Below are 16,466 nucleotides of genomic sequence, written 5' to 3'. Positions count from 1 at the left end.
GGTTAGCAGATTTACTTTAACATGTTTCTTTTTCAGCCATTTTGTTGGATATTTGCTGCTGTGGTTGGGATTAATGGCTTCTTAGACACTCAAACTTTAAAACCTAAGAACAGAAAGAAGGTGAACTTTCTTTCTGCCGCTCCTGTACCAAAGTTAAACAATGAGAAGGATTCCTTATTGAACAGTTCTATCTGTGTTCTTCACCTACCTTGATGCTCTTGTCACTGTTGGCACAATTATTGATGATGGAGAGAGACTGCTGGAAACGTGTGCTGCCAATCCCAATGACATCAGCTATCAACTGGCTAACAGCGATCACCACCTAACGAAACAACGATTAGTAAAATTCAGTCTCACACTGATGACTTTTCAGAAAGTACAGAAAAAAAAACAGACTGCGCTGTAATAACCGGAAAAGATTGAACCTTTTCTCACATTTTATGACAATCATAACCATCAACTTTAACTTTTTATAGAGATTGTGCGATTGACTAAGACATGCTAACAGATCTGGCCAGGCGCTGTATCTCATACCTGCAGGTGGGTTCGCACAAAAGACTTGCGGCCTGTGTAGTCAAAGTTACTCTTCATCAGAAAGTAAAGGAGGTGGGCTGCATCACTGCGGATGAAGCTCAGCTTGGAGTTGCAACACTTGAGGATTTCATAGCAGAGTGAGGCGCACATGTCGGCCCTGCCGTCGAAAAACGTGCAGGGGAACTGGAAGACATGGTTACGAAGGGTTCGGATGATGAACACGAGGAGGAAGGTGATCGGAGACGAAAACGAGGGTCAAATTATTCACCTTAAAAATGAATGTCCTGAGGGAGGTGAAGACCTGCTTGAGGGCGGCCTCTGATTGGGGGATCTGCAGGAAGCACAGATGCACCTGGAACACCGTCTTCATCAGGGGGTTGTGACCCAGATCTGAATTCAGCTGAGTCTGAAAACACAACAAGGTATAAAGATGTTTGATAACCAAACCAGTAATAAAAAGGTTTTTGTTTTTTTTGTACATGTGTGTACCTTGAATCCCATGATGAAGGTGCTGAGTGTGTCCAGCACAGTCAGGCAGACCTCTGTAGACACGTTGGCCTCCAGGAGGCACTGGCTGTTTACATCCGCTTCTGTGTGGCAGTACACTGAAAACACACCACTTATTGTCATTTTAAATTAATAATTGTGATTTTTATTCTGTTGGCTAAATTTGAACACTGTTAAAATCATTTTGTTTGTATTGAATCAGAGCAAAGTATATTGTTTCTACTCAAGATTTAGCACAGAGCCCTTCACTGTTTTTATAAGTGTCCACCACTAGAGGTCAGTATAATATTTCCAGATTAAATAAACAAGTCAATTTCCCTTTAAACATAATATTACCCCGTTCATATCGAACTGCTACCGCTCTTATACGTGGCTCCAAAAAAAATAAACTCGTTTTTTCACAAATTTTACATTTAATCTAATTTCTTCCAGCTTTTTGTAGCTTGATCCAAAGCTTACTGTTATTAATGGTGTGAGCGTTCTCCAGAGCTCCCAGCTGCTGCAGGCGGGCGTGCAGGATCCCCGCCCTGGTACGAGACACAGGCAGAGTCAGAGACTTTCTGTCTGCAGCTACAGGTCCTGCTCCCTCCTGACTCCTGGGAGACAAATGAAAGACGCCATAACATTTAGGCTTCAGGCGAAAGCAGAAATCACTAATCCTTTTACAGATGTCTCTATAATTTAAGTGTTTTGATGTGTGAAACAAAAAAAAAAGAGCAGCAGATGAAATACAGCCAATATTAAAGTGTGGAAAATCACCATCATGCACTTAACCTAAGCACAGAGGGAATGAAGGAATAAAGCTCTTACCCGGGCAGGAGGGGCCAAGGGCCACAACCATATTCACAAAACAACTTGGCAGCAGTGTTAAAGATAAAAGATAAAGCCAAGAACTGAAGATTAAAACCTTCTGAGCACGTGTGTGTGTGTGTTATCGCACAGATTAAAAGCGTTTTATTTTATTTCAAGAATTAAATCAATAAACCATGTGATCAGACAGACTTTACCTAGCAATGAATCTTTTCCCCATGTATCTGAACTGATGGAGGCAGATTCTGCAGGACAAAAATACAAACAGATAACTTAGCAGTGAAGAAAACACATTTTAGGGAACATCATGCTGCGTCTCTGGAACCAGACTGTGGTGAACTTGGTCTAATCCTTATATAGAGTTTCTTTTCACCGCCTCCCCATTGAGGCAGTCGATGCTAGTACTTACTCTATTAGAGTAAAGAAGTCCATTAACTCTGATGGAGCTGCTTTGTTCCAGTACGCAAACAGGGCTTCTACAGGTGGCAGAAAGGAAAAATAAAAAACCAAGAGAGGATTAATATGCTGCATTAAAAAATGCTGTTTAATACAGAGGCTTGCAAAGTGTTGAACTTGTTCTGATTTTGACACCTAAAAACAACATATTTCAATGTAATCATGAGGAAGATCTGTCCCAACTTGTTTAAGCTTAGTAATGTAGGTAAAAGTCTCAATTTAAAGGACAGTGGATTACAACATTCTTAAATGTCTTTTAATAACTCGGTTAAAATCAAATTTTAAAAATACGCATGTAAAGCAACAACTATAGCTTTTGTTTTTTTTTTCCAAGAAGTAATTGCATTGAATTTCCACCAACAAATGAGACTAACATTACCAGTAATACTTGTTGAAATCTATCTTTCCATTAATAACATCAATAAGGAAATTTACTTTGCAGAAGTTTTATGTTTTTATTTAAGGACCTAAAAATGGCAATGAAATTATTGTTCTTTCAAAAAATATATATATATTTTGCATATATTCATAAAAAACAATCAGTTTTCTTATTCAGAAGCTCATGTAACATTTGCAGCTCTGGAAAAGAGAAACTTTTGTCTTGTTTATGATAGGTCAACTGGATTTTCTTTGTTAAGTTGAAAAATATTTTTTTTCAATTTATTATAATTCCAAGGTAATTTGCAGAAGTGAATTGTTTCATCTATTACATAAAACATACACTGGTATTTGTGGTTTGAATATGATAAAAATGAACAAGTTCAAGGCACTGAATAGTCCAACCTGCAGTCCTACCTTCTGACATGCTCTTGAGGATGTGCAGAAAGCACATGAGCAGGTTTCCGATCTCGTCCCGGTCCAGTTTGTCGCAGCGCAGCACAGTACTGCCCACTGCTGACACACACTGGCTCTGATGCAAACAGCAAGAGAGTAAATGTTGGCATAAATTGGCAAAGTAGAGGCAAAAAGCCAACAGCACTCAAAAGAAAACCTCAAAACAAGAGTGAGAGACGTGCACTCAGTTGACGCTACGACAGCAAGAAGTGGAAACACTTCAAGTAAAGGGTTTATAATGGAGAGCCACTCAAAGTCACACTGAGTACTTGTACTGGTCGGTTTTCCCCATGACCTCCATCCGGTCCAGAGTCTGCAGCTGCTTTCTGACTCTCAGAGTCTCTGTCCAGCAGCAGGTCAGGCAGAGGCACAGTGAGCAGAGAGAAGTCCATAGTGACCCGCTTGGTAGTACGGTTCAGAGGCGGAGCACAGTGCTCTGGGTCCAGGGGCAGGGGGGGCACATTGACAGAGTGCCTTCTGGGAAATCTCTCAATGTGTTGGAGTTGGGAGGTCAAAGAGCGCCTGTGTGACCTCTTTAAGGAAAGGGTGGCAATAATGTAGACATGAAATGAATTGAGTCAAAACAGATCGGGTGGGTAACTTTAACACATAAAACTTAACAGACCACACTGTCGGACACAGTGCACAGATGCTTACTAGTAAAAATATTCTTAAAATTTTTTATATATATTTTGTCACATTACAATCACAAATATTAGGATTATATGTGAGAGACAAGCACAAAGTGTTTTGCAGAATCACAGAACAACAGGATTTATGATTTACACACGAGTTGTGTCTATTTATAACAGTGCTCAGTTAACCTGGATATCAGATATATTGGGGATATCAGAGTAAAGGGGTGGAAAACACAAATGTACTTCCCAGATTTTAGAGTTTTAGAAGTAAAAATAATTTTTTTAAGTGTACTTATCTCTGTTTTTGTTTCTGGAAACACGGAAGAAATTTTTATTTACTTTGATAAAGGGGAGTAATAATATAACATGATGTAAAGCTCAAAAAAGTTGATTGCTCCTTTAACCGATTTGAATTTCTGGTCCTTTTTTTTTAGCGTCCTTTATGGTGAGTAACTGTTGTAATTGGAGAGTAATTGACATATTGGAGTAGGCTTTTCAAATGCCAAACATGTGACGCCTTGAATAATAGATAAAAGCTGAATCTAGATGCACCTTTTCCAAAGAGTTGGTCTTGTCGCTGCTCTTGTCCAGAAGGCTGTTTGCAGAGTCGGTGGAGGCCAGAGAGCCTCTGGAGTCTGCGTGGTGAACCGAGCTCACATTAGGAGTTGAGCTGTGAGGAGAGGCTAAAGAAGGAAAGCAGGATATATCAGCGCTCTCAGTGATGTTTTAGTTGGAGAATCGTTTGAAGCGAGGCAGCGAGGAGACAGTCACCTGTCCCAGAAATGACCCCAAACACGTCTTTGTGGAGAGCGTTTTCTATGCAGCTTCCAGGTTTTTGGGGAGGCACCATGGAGTTTGGAACAAGGGAGTCTTCCCTCATGTTCTGACATGGAAAAAACAACCAGAGTGAGGAAGATCAGCTGCAATTTGGATTCCAACCACCAGGTGGCAGGCTTACATTGTGGTTGCCAAGAGGAGCCAAGTCCTTGATGTCAAGCCTGTAGACGTTTTCCTGAAGAAGGCCAAAAAGAGGGAGGTAGAGCGTGGCGAGTCTGGCTTGGTGACTCTGAAATAAAACAAAAAAGGTTTTACTAAGAAATGTATTATAGGAGTTAAAATATCTAAAAGGTAACGGAGGTACTAAACAAAAAGGCTTTGTATATTTTGTATAACTTACTGACTGAGTTGTTATATAGATACCCAATATTTATACAGTTAAACTTCATGAATTGATAAAGTGCAATGTTCTAAAATTCATGTACAAAGCACATAAACATTTTTTTTTACTAAACAGTATTTAAAACGGATCTGTAAAAAGAAAAAGCAAATACAACTTAAAAGGAAGAGAGATTTAAAAAAAAAATTTAGATTCAAAATGACGACAATGGAAAAATACATTTGAGTTAAAGGTGGCAGTTTAAGAAATAATCTGAATCTCTTTCTGGATTCAAAAGAAATTAGAAAATTATCACAATGAAGCCATGTGGCATTTCATTTTTTGTGTGTATTTTTTTGTGTATTTCAAAAATATCTGATTTTCTTTTTATGCGAATAGAGGGTAGATTTTGCCAAAAGAAGAATAAACTTCGTTCATGATTTCTTGAAGGCGTTTCACTTTAATTATTGAGTGAAAACTGAAAATGAATAAATACAAAATAAAATGGAAGTCAGGAGTCAGACCGTGTAGGTATTTTGTAATGTCAGAAACACAATCAGAAAGCTACAACAGTGAGCAACTAGCATCACTTACCTTAGCAGCGTAGCGGTCGTCAAATGTGTGTTTGATCATGAGTCCCTTGAGAACCTGAACGGCGATCTGGCGGATGTCTCTGTGCTCCTGGAGGGCCCCGCCCACCTCCCGCAGCAGCAAGCCCACCAGGAAGTGGTTTCGGCAGAAGTCGTCGGTCAGGGAATAATCCAGCTGCAGATCTGCAGCAACGCACAAATCAAGAGATGGAAGTTTTTGTTAATTATGAAACAAAATTTAATAAAAAAACAAAACGAAGTTCATAGACAAGGTCACCTTGAAATCTCTGTATTCTGCCTTTGCCGAAAGGCATGGGAAGGTTCAGAGGGATGTAGTGCTCGTGATTGCAAACCACCCGCAGGAACTCAAACTTAAACTCAAACAGAGTCTGGAAGGGATGTAATAAAAGCAACTTTTTAGGGCGAACAATTAATCTTAGAAAGAAAACTTGTGTTTAAAAAAGAAACACACCTTTGGGTCTCCAGGCACAAAGCAGTTCATGTAGTTATTGATCTGCTTGAATACAAATCCTCTGTCCATGAAGGTGAAGCAGCGCTGGATGTAAAGTGGACAGTGAATCGCATTTTATCTTCCTAAAAAGCTTCTATAGTTGTTCAACATAAACTTTCCCTGCAGAGCAGAAGGGAGGAGGGCCAACCTTAATGAAAAGTGCCAGGCTGTGGTTGGCGTTGCGAGAAGCGTCAAGGTTATCCTTGTATTTCTGGGTGATGTGCGGCATCAACATGTTGACCAGAGTTTCCACAGTGTGGTGGAAGGACGCGGAAAAACGCTGGTTCCTCGAGAGCTGGGAACAGGAAACGGGAGAAGGAGGATGGGAGTTAGGCTCGCCTGGGATTTACCTCAGGAAGAGAAGGAAACGGAAAATAAAACACATACTTTGACTTTACCACTCTCTGTGAGATAGTAAGCCATCGATTTTACCAGAGCTTCAAAGAAGTACCATGAGTGCTGCAACACAGAAGAAAAACGTCAGTGGAAGGAAGAAGAAAGGTTAGAAGTGGTCTGCGGAAACTTACGAGATAAACACTGAAGTGTGAGAATGAACATGTTGATTAGCTGTAGTTATACACTTAGTTTTTTTCTTTATAACAATACACAATAGTAAATATGCAGTTGTTCACCACAGTTTCCTAGTATGCAAACACCTGGTTTCTTTGGTTTCTTTAACAGTTTAGTTGTGACAAACTCTATATGACATCATCTAATAGCTGTGAAGACATTTGTACTTTCTTGTTATTGTTGTTCCCAGATAAACTGCTCTTAAAGATAATAATAATTGTAGAGTTTTCTACATCCAAAGCACAAAGTTAACTTTTGCCCACATTTAGACTCAGAAAAGTAATTCAGCTAGAGAAACAAGAACATTAGAGACTCAAAAGAAATTTGGGGATTCTGAAGAAATAGTAACAAGTCATCGACATAAAGTGAAACTTGGTGCCTTGAACGTGCTTAAAACATCAGATAAAGTGAGGGAGTTTCACTTAAAGTTGAAAAGTTTTGATTTTTAAAAATCAGTACAAACTAAATGAAGAACTAATTCCATCCAACCATCCAAGTACTGTATTTCCATCTGCAACTTAGTCCTGGTAACGTTAAGAGTGATTTTTCCCCTTTATAGTGTAAACTTTTGCATACAAATAGCTTTTTTCAGGTAAATTGGTGTTTAGTCCTACCTTTGTATTTGTACAGCAGAGTATTAAGCACGTTTAGGTTACCTTTAGCAACTTGTTGCTTGTTAAAAAGTCAGTGGACGGCTTGAGAATGGCCGTCATGGCTTTGGCCAGCTCTTCATGTACTGTTCTCAGACAGATGGACGAGTACGGCTCTGGCTTAAACACAAACTGAAAGGGGAAAAATGTCACTAGTATATGTTAGTTGTTCCAGGAAACACACTGAATATCATTGTCAAGTGGGTATGATAACAAAGCTTCACCTTGACGAAAGATCTTAGGTAATGCTCAAGTCCCTCCTCATGGCACTGCGCCACCACATGAACCATCACCCTGAAGAAAAGCAAAGGAGAAAAATGGCAACAACAAAAAAAAATCACATTTCTATTATGTCAGTGTGACAGCAGGTCTTGAAAAACACAAAGAGTGTGCCAAATGTCCAATGAAAAAGAAGAAATACAGCATTAAGGAGAAAATATCCACCTGGTAACGTTGACGGCCACATCCTCATGCGATGCTCTGGGGAGGACACAGAACAGCTGGTTGAGGATTGTGGGCAGGAAGTTGACCATCACATGGCCTTCCATTGCATGAAGACTCTAAAAAAGATGGGAAAAAACCAAACAATAATATTTGCAAATCTTAGCTTTTGATAAGAAATGGTTAATAAATGAACTGAACTTTTGTTTGCTTTGAGCATTTAAAGGATAATGGAGCTCATAATACCTTCAGGTATTTAATCAGCTCTCCCTCTGAAGCTTGCTCTGACATGTCCATGCTTTGACAGTGTTGGAAGAAGTTGTGCAGATGCTGGTCCTGGTGAAAACATGCAATGCGATAAATAATTTGATTTAATTTAAGAAACTGAATCATTGTTCTTCAAGATGGAGTATGAAGAAAATGTGTTTACCTGAGTGTAAACTGTAGATACAAGATGGGTGGAGAGTGTGAACAGCGGTTTGCCTCCATCTACCCATTTAATCTCGGAGCCAGATTGCTGCAGTGATAAATGCGTATGAATTATCGTGCTGCATACTGATCAATGCAAAAGCGACTCTGAATATGAAAGCTGTATCCCCATGAGGGATACAGCTTTCATATTTCATAAAAACAAAAACAGATCAATACAAACATTATTTTCATTGTATGATGTTATAATTTCATACTACACTTTTTGACTAGAATGTCACATTAACAGGAGGGTTTCAAACTGTAATCCAAGGCATGAATTTACATACATTTTCCTCTTTTTCCTTTTTCTCTTTTGCTAAATCATTTTGGATCTAGACTTTGGTTAATTTAGAGATTCAAGCTTTTAAAGGCATAAATTGCAAAAGTGATCAAACAGATTTTTATGTGCATTCATTAAAGTTTTAATCTTTTTGACTACTTATTCAATGTGGTAAATAATGAATGCTATATTTGCCTGTTAAGCATTTTTTAAAGTGGCCTGAGCAATAGACTGGAAGTAGTATTTATATTTATTTCAGTGAAGTCAACATAATCGTGTAACACTACACTTTTTCATTTTCCCATATTTTTGAATACACAGTTTATTTTATAGCTTCACTTGTTTGTCTTCTTAATTCTTTAAAATACTCACAATCTCAGAGAAAAATAAAATTTTTTGCAAAAAAAATTAGAAAAAAGCAGGAGGAATATAGGAAACCCTGAACCGTATCATAAGTTTTGATTTTGTTTACTCATCTGTGCTTTGATAATTACATTTTTTTTTTTTTTGAACCAGTAGATTTCTGTCTAAACCTTGTAGAGGTTTAGACAGAATATAGTTTCTGCTGCATTTGGAAAATTTAAACTAAATGCATCAATCAATATTCATTTTCTTCTTTTTATTTTTTGCTATTTTTAGGCGACTGAATCTTGAACATTTTTGTTTCTCTAAATCAGGGCAACAACAGCAGCGTTTGTGTATTACACAGGGAGATTAAATTGAAAATGCTAAAGAATCAGATGCATATGAAAGCGATGTTGGTATATTATTTGCCTAAAGCAGTGCATGAGGGAGACAGACAAAACTGTGATGGGGTTCCACTGAACAGCAGAAATTAGAAAATGGCTGTAATTAAATTTATAACAAAGAAATCTCCGTCAAACACTTCAGAGGCCTGTGTTATAGATTAAAGCTAAGCAGATTTCTGAGGCGTCTGGTGTAAAAGCCTGGGGGGCCTGCGTAAGGTCCCAATCCAATCTCAGCTAACAAGATTTCTATCTTTCAACCTTGAGACTTTTAAGGAAATGACAACGGTTCAGTTGTATTTCCATATTTGAGGCTTGAATACAAATAAATTTGCAGGAAATTCTTTGAATCTCAAGAGTCAAACATATGTTCACATCCAAACCCTCACGTGTTCCTTTCGCACGCCAAGCTAAAAATCTAATTTCTTGGCTGTTGTTACCTTGCTAACGCCGTCCTGGGAGCTGAGATAGCCAGCAGGTAGATTAGCAGCGACAGGAAGCTGCTGTTCGTTCATGATGACCCTGCCCCCGTCCTTCAGGAGCGGCAGCCAAGCTGAACCCACTGAAGACAAGAAATTAAAAAAAAAAGATGTAGCTGTGTGCTTGTTACAGTTTACACAGAAATGAACGTACATAAAATATGCCTGGGGATATTTACCAGGAGTCTCTACTACATCCTTCTTCTTGCTGTTGTTGTCACAGCTAACATGAAAGAAGCTGAAGAGAAGGTGATGCTTCTCATGCAGCTGAGTTGGCAGCTCTATTTTGATCTGTAGGCAGAAATATAGAGAGATTCATTCTTCCTCCGACTGACGATTCAATCTTCGAATAAACCTTTACTACATAAATGAACTCTAATGAGGAACAACAAGCAGGAATACCTCGTCGTAGAACTCGGGGTTATGCTGGTGGTGGAGAACGGCTGCGTAAGCCTGTTTAGTGAACAGAGGTCCTCCAGGTCGGCCGTAGATGCACTGCAGCAAAGACGGATGTGAGAGATGAAAGAGTGAACAAATATGTAAGCGTTTTGCACCTTTCTAGGCTCTCTTTCACCTGCTCTCACAAAGCATAGTGTCATCTGCAAACATTGTAATCCATGATTTTTTGCCATTTTTCTGCTCAGGAGTTTGTAGTTATTTTTTTTTTCAACCTAGAGCACTCAAACAGATGATGAAAAGAGCACAGTGTTTTGTGTAAATGTACCTTCAGTGGCTGGGCTTCGTCCTCATCAGAGTCCTTAAATTCAACACATACAGCAATGTTCCTCGCCTGGAAATGGGAGATAGAAACACAAAAATACAAATTAAAATCAGGAGATAAATATGGAGTATCATTTTGTGCAAACACTTCAAGAAGATTTCCGAGAGCTGTCTTATTAAATAATTTTGGTTTCCTGTAACGAGCTGACCTATTTGGGAAAAAAAAACAAAAAACAAAAACCCACTCCTCTCTTTTAATGCATTAATCAAAAGCCGATGCTTGGCATGCAGATAATTCTCCCCGGTTTTGCAGCTGGCCTAAATGAGCTGGAGGCCGCTGCCAGTCGCCTCATGGGCTAAACAGGAGTAGAAAGTGATGATTATACAAGAATCCCTGCCAAATAAAGGAACTGCTTTCTAAATAGGATAGCTTATATGCTTTGGATCTACAGCTCATGTTGCAGATAAGATCTGACTATTCAGAACAACGAATTAAAAGAATGTATGCATTTGTTATGTTATGTAAAAAACAACAACACAAGCTTGGGGATAAACGTGAATGAAAAGACAATAAAACGTTACTTTGGTTACGGTAAGGCATTGTAACTATATCCCATTACGACCTTTTCTATACGTACCTTTGCAAATGATTTTTGTCCATCATACTTGAGGTGCTTCGGGTAGACATACAGGTGGTTTTTATATATAGTGAATGGTTGGGCGCACTTTGCAATACACGGCACAAACTCCTCCACCTCCAGAAGAGAGGTGCCTGAACCAGTTTGTTCAAAGTTTCTCACAGGGATGTATGAGGTAGTGACACAGTCTGCAAGGAAGCAGCAAGGAAACACCACTTAGAGGGATAAATATTAACTTCTAGTCATTTAGTTAGATGATTAGAAGAAGTTCCAAAAAAAAAAAAAAATAAATAAATAAATAAAGGTTTACTGGGTACGTCCGGTGCAACGTTATCAATAGTAACATCTAAGTTCCCCAGCAGCACAGGGAGTTTGGCCATTTTTTCTGGTCTGCAGGGAAAACAGAGGAAGAAAAACTTGTTAGAAATTTACCAAAGCACATTTGGAGGGCAGGAAAAAGATTAACAACAGCAACAACAAAACCCCTGAAGACAACATACTTCCTGAAGTCGGTGAGGAGCTTGAACATGTCCTCGTCAGACAGCTTGCTGCTGTCCTGTCTGTAAAGAGCTGAGAAGCGAGCGTTTTTCTCCAGAGTTCCTGATGCATCCTTGAATACCGGCCTGCAGAGGGAAAAACATAAGAACCTGAATACATAGGATAGCTGGGAGTAACACATTTATGCAACTCCATGTTAGATTTTCATGCCAATATGACAGACAACACAAACAGAAAACAGACTTGGTGTTTAAAGGCTTTTTATTTTTACTTTTAAGTGAAGGGTTTTATCTACCCTTTTCCTGCCTTTTTAATTTTTTTTATTATAATAATATTCAGTTGTCACCTTGCTGACAATTTACCCTATGTTGTGACATGTAGCTCGGTTAGCTTAGCAGCAGTTGTGATTAGCCCCAGCAAAAGCAATCAATTTCCCAGAATTTCAAAGACTCTACATGTTTACATCTAAAACAACATAAATATAAAATGACTTTTTTGGGGAGCTGTAAACAAACAGTAAGTAGAATCTGAACTGACTTTCTCTGAAAGTCTGTGAACTTTTCCAATTTACCATCCTTTCTCCCTCTCACAAACTCTTTCCATCAGAATCACCATTGAGGTCTAAAACAGGAACCATGTGAACAAGATGGAACATATCTGGAGTTTTAATGTCGGTAACCTCAGTGAACACAAAAACCTGTCCATCTACACACCACATCAGGTCTATCGTAAGCCGACTTCACACCTTGCAGCCCAGGCAAACGGCATCCTGTACTGTCCCAGTCTGCTGCAGGCTGTCTTGGCGTTCTTCAACACCTTTTGAGCCACCTAAACAAGAATGTATTTATTTAATGTGATCATCTACTAATACAAGAAGGTGAATATCTCTGCTTGTGTACTCACTTTGGTGGAGTCGGAGCTCTTCATGTAAGGTTCGGTGCAGTGGGTGATGCCCCCTTGGAGGACCTTCTCAATTCTGGCAACCAAGAAGATATCTGGGTGGGGGCAGGTTACAGAGAAGACCCCCTGTGTGGGGTAGTGAGGAGCCAGGCCGAGGCCTTCTGGGGGACCGTCGCCAATGATTTCTGAATCGGACCCGTTGCCTTGACCATATGTTATCTGGCGAACCAAAGGGTGGTTGAGATCCACGCGGAAGTCGGCGGAGATCTTTCTGCTGTTCTGGACGTCGAACAGGGACAGGACCACATAGAACGGTTCAACCTGTGGAGAAAGAAGAGACACAAGAAGGAGAGGAGATGAAATGTTTTTGTAAAGACCAAGAGAAGGAGTGAAATATGAAAGATGACAACAAATGTTCCTCTTCCCAAATGTACTTCACAGTTCGGCCCAAATGGATCTTCTTGTTTACGCTTTCCACCATCATTCCCATTACACAAGGCTCTTTATCTGAGGTTCGTGCAGGCTTGTGCTAATAGCTGAGCTTTCACAGCTAAACATCTTGTGTAAAGAGGAGTTCTCCTTTAACTAAAAGTGACGTCAGGAAACCACATTTAGTGCTAATGCTTCATGTGAAGCCCTGGCTGGGAGTCAGAATACCAACCCATCAATATGAGCTTTAACAATCAACCATCCAAATGGGCCATCTGAACAATTTAAAACTCCCTGGCATTTGCGTAAATGCCATGGAGCACTTTAGACTCTGATTTCTGTTCAACAACAAATGCATCCAAAGCTCTCAAGCCTACGTTAGTGGTCGGCCCCTCTTCGTTTTCTGTGACGCAGCCCTGCAGGTTGAACGACAGGTTGTGACAGCTGACCAGGACTCTCTTCCCAAACTTCTCCTCAAACGGACGCACGTCTGGTTCGATGCCAGAAAAGTCCAGTTTCTGTGACAAACCGTAGTTGTCGTTAGGAGGCTTAAATCTTGTCACAGTACTTTTAACCCAGAACATCCTCACCTGAGTGTCTGGATCCAGAGTAAACAGCTTTAGGCGAGCTTCACTTCTCATTCTGGATTCGACATCTCTGGCAGTCTGGTAGAAATCAAATGACATGTTTTTGTTTTTTGTTTTTTAAAGAGATGTGCACAGATTCCTGCAGGATATAGAATAAGTCAAAAAGAGCTTGAATCTGATACCTGGTCAGAGCTGTAAAGTACAGTGAGCTTTGTGTACATTTGTAATCAGACCTCTGGGAGGTCATTGGGTTTTTATTCCCCAAAAACTTTGACAATGATGTATCCTTATTTGTCCCCTTTTCATCATGTTATTTTGACCTAACAGAAAATCCCAATAAAATACACTATTGTTGCTTGTTGTGACCTAAAAACTTGTGCAAAAGTTCAAGAGGTGTGAATACTTTTGATTCAGAAACCAAAACAAAAATGATGAAATGCAAGTATGAAGGTAACAGCAGTGAATAATAAATCTATCTGGGATCATCAATGTTTTTTTTTTGTTTGTTTGTTGTTGTTTTTAAAAAAACAAATCCTGTAATAGGTCTAAGTGATTGTTCTTAGAATGCCACGTTCACTCCCTGTGAGCAGAAAAAGTATTCCACTTGGAGAAGCAAACACACTTATCCAGATGTGCAGCAGAGTGACCACCATGTGGAAAATGTGGCTCCAGGAAACACAGACATTTGACTAATTAGCTCAAAGCTTCGCTTACAAATAATCAGGAGACTTTCTGCACATCAGATCCTATTGGGGCTCGCAAGCAGCAACAGATTTGATTTGTTGGGTGTTATGAGTGAAGGTTTAGCTTAAATAGATAAACAGGTTACCTGAAAGTTGTCTTGAAAGCTTCCAGAGGAAAGCTCTGCTTTTCCGTGCTCCTCATCTGTTAGAGAGATCAACATGAGTTTTGTTAGCTGTGGTTTCTATAGCAGAACCATAATGAAGTGTTGGTTTTTAGCCTTTCTGGAAACACCAAAAGGAAAAACATTTAGGTTAGGAAGTTATGAATGATTTTCAAAGTGTAACATCTTTCGGATAATTACTCCTTGGGGGGAAATTTAAAAATAAAAACATGTGCAAAAAGGTTTAAAATCCCACAAGATATTTGGAGCAAATGCATTAGAAACAGTGTGAAACATGGAGGGGGAAAAAATTAAGCAAAAATTGTTGAGGAGATCAGAAAAAAACTACCATCATTCAGATCGCCGTTCCTTTTCTCCTGCATGGCCTGTTCAAAGCTGCTGTGAAGAATCTTGTTCAGGATGCTGATCCACTCCTCCATTTCTGCTTCGCTGTCGGCAGCCAGCAGGAACGTGCTCTTGTCCTGCATCTTGAGCTCAAATGCAAACCGACGCACTTTGCTATTCTGAAAGGACGCGAGTAATCCTGAGCTTTATCCTCAAGTTTAACTTTCAAAGAATCTGTGCGCAGGTGACGTTACCTGAACAACACCCATACATGAGTCGAGGAAAATGGTTCCTTTGGGTTCCTTGGAGGTGTTTTCATCTTTATAGAAGTTGAGGTTGTAGGAGCCGTCACCCAGCTGAGCCAGATGGAAGTATCTCCTCTTGAAGGACTGGAGGATGAAAATAGAGGCTGTGAAAACCACAGTGTTGTTTATCGGTTCAATCTAAAAATAAAGAAGGAACGGGGCCTGGGAACGCTCCGTGGGTAGTAGTGAAACGTCAAGGGCTATCTATAGCGAGGCCTAATCTGATTTCCAAATGTGCAAGGGAAAAATACAAACATTATCGCCTTAAAAGTCATTGAAAACATGAGGAGAAACAGAAAAGCGTTGATTATCGAGGTACGTTTTCATCTGGACGTGGGTAGAATGAAAAATAAACAACTATATGTAGTTTTAAAGTTCTATGCAAAGTCGCAAACTTTTTTCAGCGAAATATAGGAGCTTGTTTTAAGTAAATAATTTAATATTGATTTTTTTTTTTTAGTGTTCTCTCTCCCGGGGTATTTTTTTTTAAGGACATTTTCCCCATGTTATAATTAAATGATCTGCTAGTGGAGATAGTACTTTTCATCAATAATAAGGGATTATTGTCTTAAAACAAGCTGCTATATGTTTCTGAAAAGTTATTTGTCAGTCAGTTTTGCTTTATTTCAAGCAAACCAAAATTTGCAGTATAAACTAGAACAAAGGTTTTGTGTTTTTGAAAACTGAGACAAGTGAGGATGGATGTGGAACTGAGATTTTTTTATTTAAGGGTAACATTTCCTCAAGAACGCTCACCCTCATGGTAACACTAATCGCACTGTTCATGTTGCCTTTGTAGAGCCAGCCATGCTTCGACACGCCTCCCTTTTGAGATCCAAGAGAGGCTGCATCCTGGAGGAGATGGAAAAAAAAAAAATGTTTTATTTAGGTAAATACTACTTATTATGTCTCTCTAAAGGAGAAGAGGATCAACAGGATTTCCTGGGTGAGGAGAGATGTTTGGAAAGTCTACCTCGTCTTTTTCCACGTCTTCGTCCACTTCAAACACGTGGGCAGCAAGTTTCTCTGGTCTCAACACCTTACTGAAGGAGAAACGTCACATTCATTTCACTTAGTTCAGTTTAAACTTCCTCTTGTCATACAATCATTTTTCATTATATATATATATATATATATATATATATAAAATCATTACATTTTTCATTATTCATTCGCACTGCTACAACCGCTATCAATTGTGACTTTAAATCATGACTAAGAAATTCAAAGTGTATATTTTTCAAATGAATATCCGTGGTTTCTGATTAGTTAGTGCAACTGAGAACTCCTTCCTGAAGTCACAGCAGTATGCAGCGGCAAAAAAAAAAATCACACAATTTGAGTTTGTATGTGGTGGACCCACAAAGTAGTGCATAAGAAAGATAAAATGACTTTTTATTCTTCAAATTACAAATTGGAGGACCAAATTGAAGAGAAGGCTAAAACTAATATTTTTGTGGCAGCATCATGTCAATAGAGTTGATGTTCATGGCCTCTCTGTGTGAAATATGTGCAGACCTAGCAGGA

General features: G+C 39.2%; 1 protein-coding gene across 6 annotated transcripts in view; it reads right to left on the bottom strand.

Annotated features, from left to right (window-relative positions):
* Positions 1 to 172: 172 nt before the first annotated feature.
* LOC103147174 (dedicator of cytokinesis protein 9-like) overlaps positions 173 to 16,466 on the bottom strand; it is a 39,639-nt gene continuing 23,345 nt past the window's right edge. For 4 of the 6 annotated variants that reach the window (XM_007565388.2, XM_016678217.1, XM_016678216.1 and 1 more), the window contains 37 exons: positions 15,913 to 15,982; positions 15,696 to 15,791; positions 14,889 to 15,023; positions 14,639 to 14,813; positions 14,275 to 14,330; positions 13,449 to 13,523; positions 13,236 to 13,376; positions 12,433 to 12,750; positions 12,275 to 12,357; positions 11,532 to 11,654; positions 11,342 to 11,421; positions 11,032 to 11,219; positions 10,398 to 10,463; positions 10,076 to 10,168; positions 9,853 to 9,964; positions 9,635 to 9,756; positions 8,128 to 8,214; positions 7,944 to 8,033; positions 7,701 to 7,816; positions 7,481 to 7,550; positions 7,263 to 7,388; positions 6,424 to 6,495; positions 6,185 to 6,331; positions 5,998 to 6,081; positions 5,803 to 5,914; positions 5,530 to 5,708; positions 4,738 to 4,845; positions 4,551 to 4,662; positions 4,332 to 4,462; positions 3,103 to 3,217; positions 2,261 to 2,327; positions 2,049 to 2,096; positions 1,501 to 1,637; positions 1,024 to 1,139; positions 803 to 940; positions 535 to 717; positions 173 to 322 (listed from right to left, as the gene is read on the bottom strand). In XM_007565388.2, coding sequence (XP_007565450.1) covers positions 188 to 322; positions 535 to 717; positions 803 to 940; positions 1,024 to 1,139; positions 1,501 to 1,637; positions 2,049 to 2,096; positions 2,261 to 2,327; positions 3,103 to 3,217; positions 4,332 to 4,462; positions 4,551 to 4,662; positions 4,738 to 4,845; positions 5,530 to 5,708; positions 5,803 to 5,914; positions 5,998 to 6,081; positions 6,185 to 6,331; positions 6,424 to 6,495; positions 7,263 to 7,388; positions 7,481 to 7,550; positions 7,701 to 7,816; positions 7,944 to 8,033; positions 8,128 to 8,214; positions 9,635 to 9,756; positions 9,853 to 9,964; positions 10,076 to 10,168; positions 10,398 to 10,463; positions 11,032 to 11,219; positions 11,342 to 11,421; positions 11,532 to 11,654; positions 12,275 to 12,357; positions 12,433 to 12,750; positions 13,236 to 13,376; positions 13,449 to 13,523; positions 14,275 to 14,330; positions 14,639 to 14,813; positions 14,889 to 15,023; positions 15,696 to 15,791; positions 15,913 to 15,982 — 4,306 coding nt within the window. In that variant the 3' untranslated portion in view covers positions 173 to 187. The remainder of the gene's footprint in view (positions 323 to 534; positions 718 to 802; positions 941 to 1,023; positions 1,140 to 1,500; positions 1,638 to 2,048; positions 2,097 to 2,260; positions 2,328 to 3,102; positions 3,218 to 4,331; positions 4,463 to 4,550; positions 4,663 to 4,737; positions 4,846 to 5,529; positions 5,709 to 5,802; positions 5,915 to 5,997; positions 6,082 to 6,184; positions 6,332 to 6,423; positions 6,496 to 7,262; positions 7,389 to 7,480; positions 7,551 to 7,700; positions 7,817 to 7,943; positions 8,034 to 8,127; positions 8,215 to 9,634; positions 9,757 to 9,852; positions 9,965 to 10,075; positions 10,169 to 10,397; positions 10,464 to 11,031; positions 11,220 to 11,341; positions 11,422 to 11,531; positions 11,655 to 12,274; positions 12,358 to 12,432; positions 12,751 to 13,235; positions 13,377 to 13,448; positions 13,524 to 14,274; positions 14,331 to 14,638; positions 14,814 to 14,888; positions 15,024 to 15,695; positions 15,792 to 15,912; positions 15,983 to 16,466) is intronic. The other 2 variants (XM_016678219.1, XM_016678218.1) reach the window with 1 other exon arrangement.

Source organism: Poecilia formosa, unplaced genomic scaffold (assembly GCF_000485575.1).
Source record: "Poecilia formosa unplaced genomic scaffold, Poecilia_formosa-5.1.2 Scaffold175, whole genome shotgun sequence".
Lineage (NCBI taxonomy): Eukaryota > Metazoa > Chordata > Actinopteri > Cyprinodontiformes > Poeciliidae > Poecilia > Poecilia formosa.
This window is presented reverse-complemented; position numbering and strand designations above follow the sequence as displayed.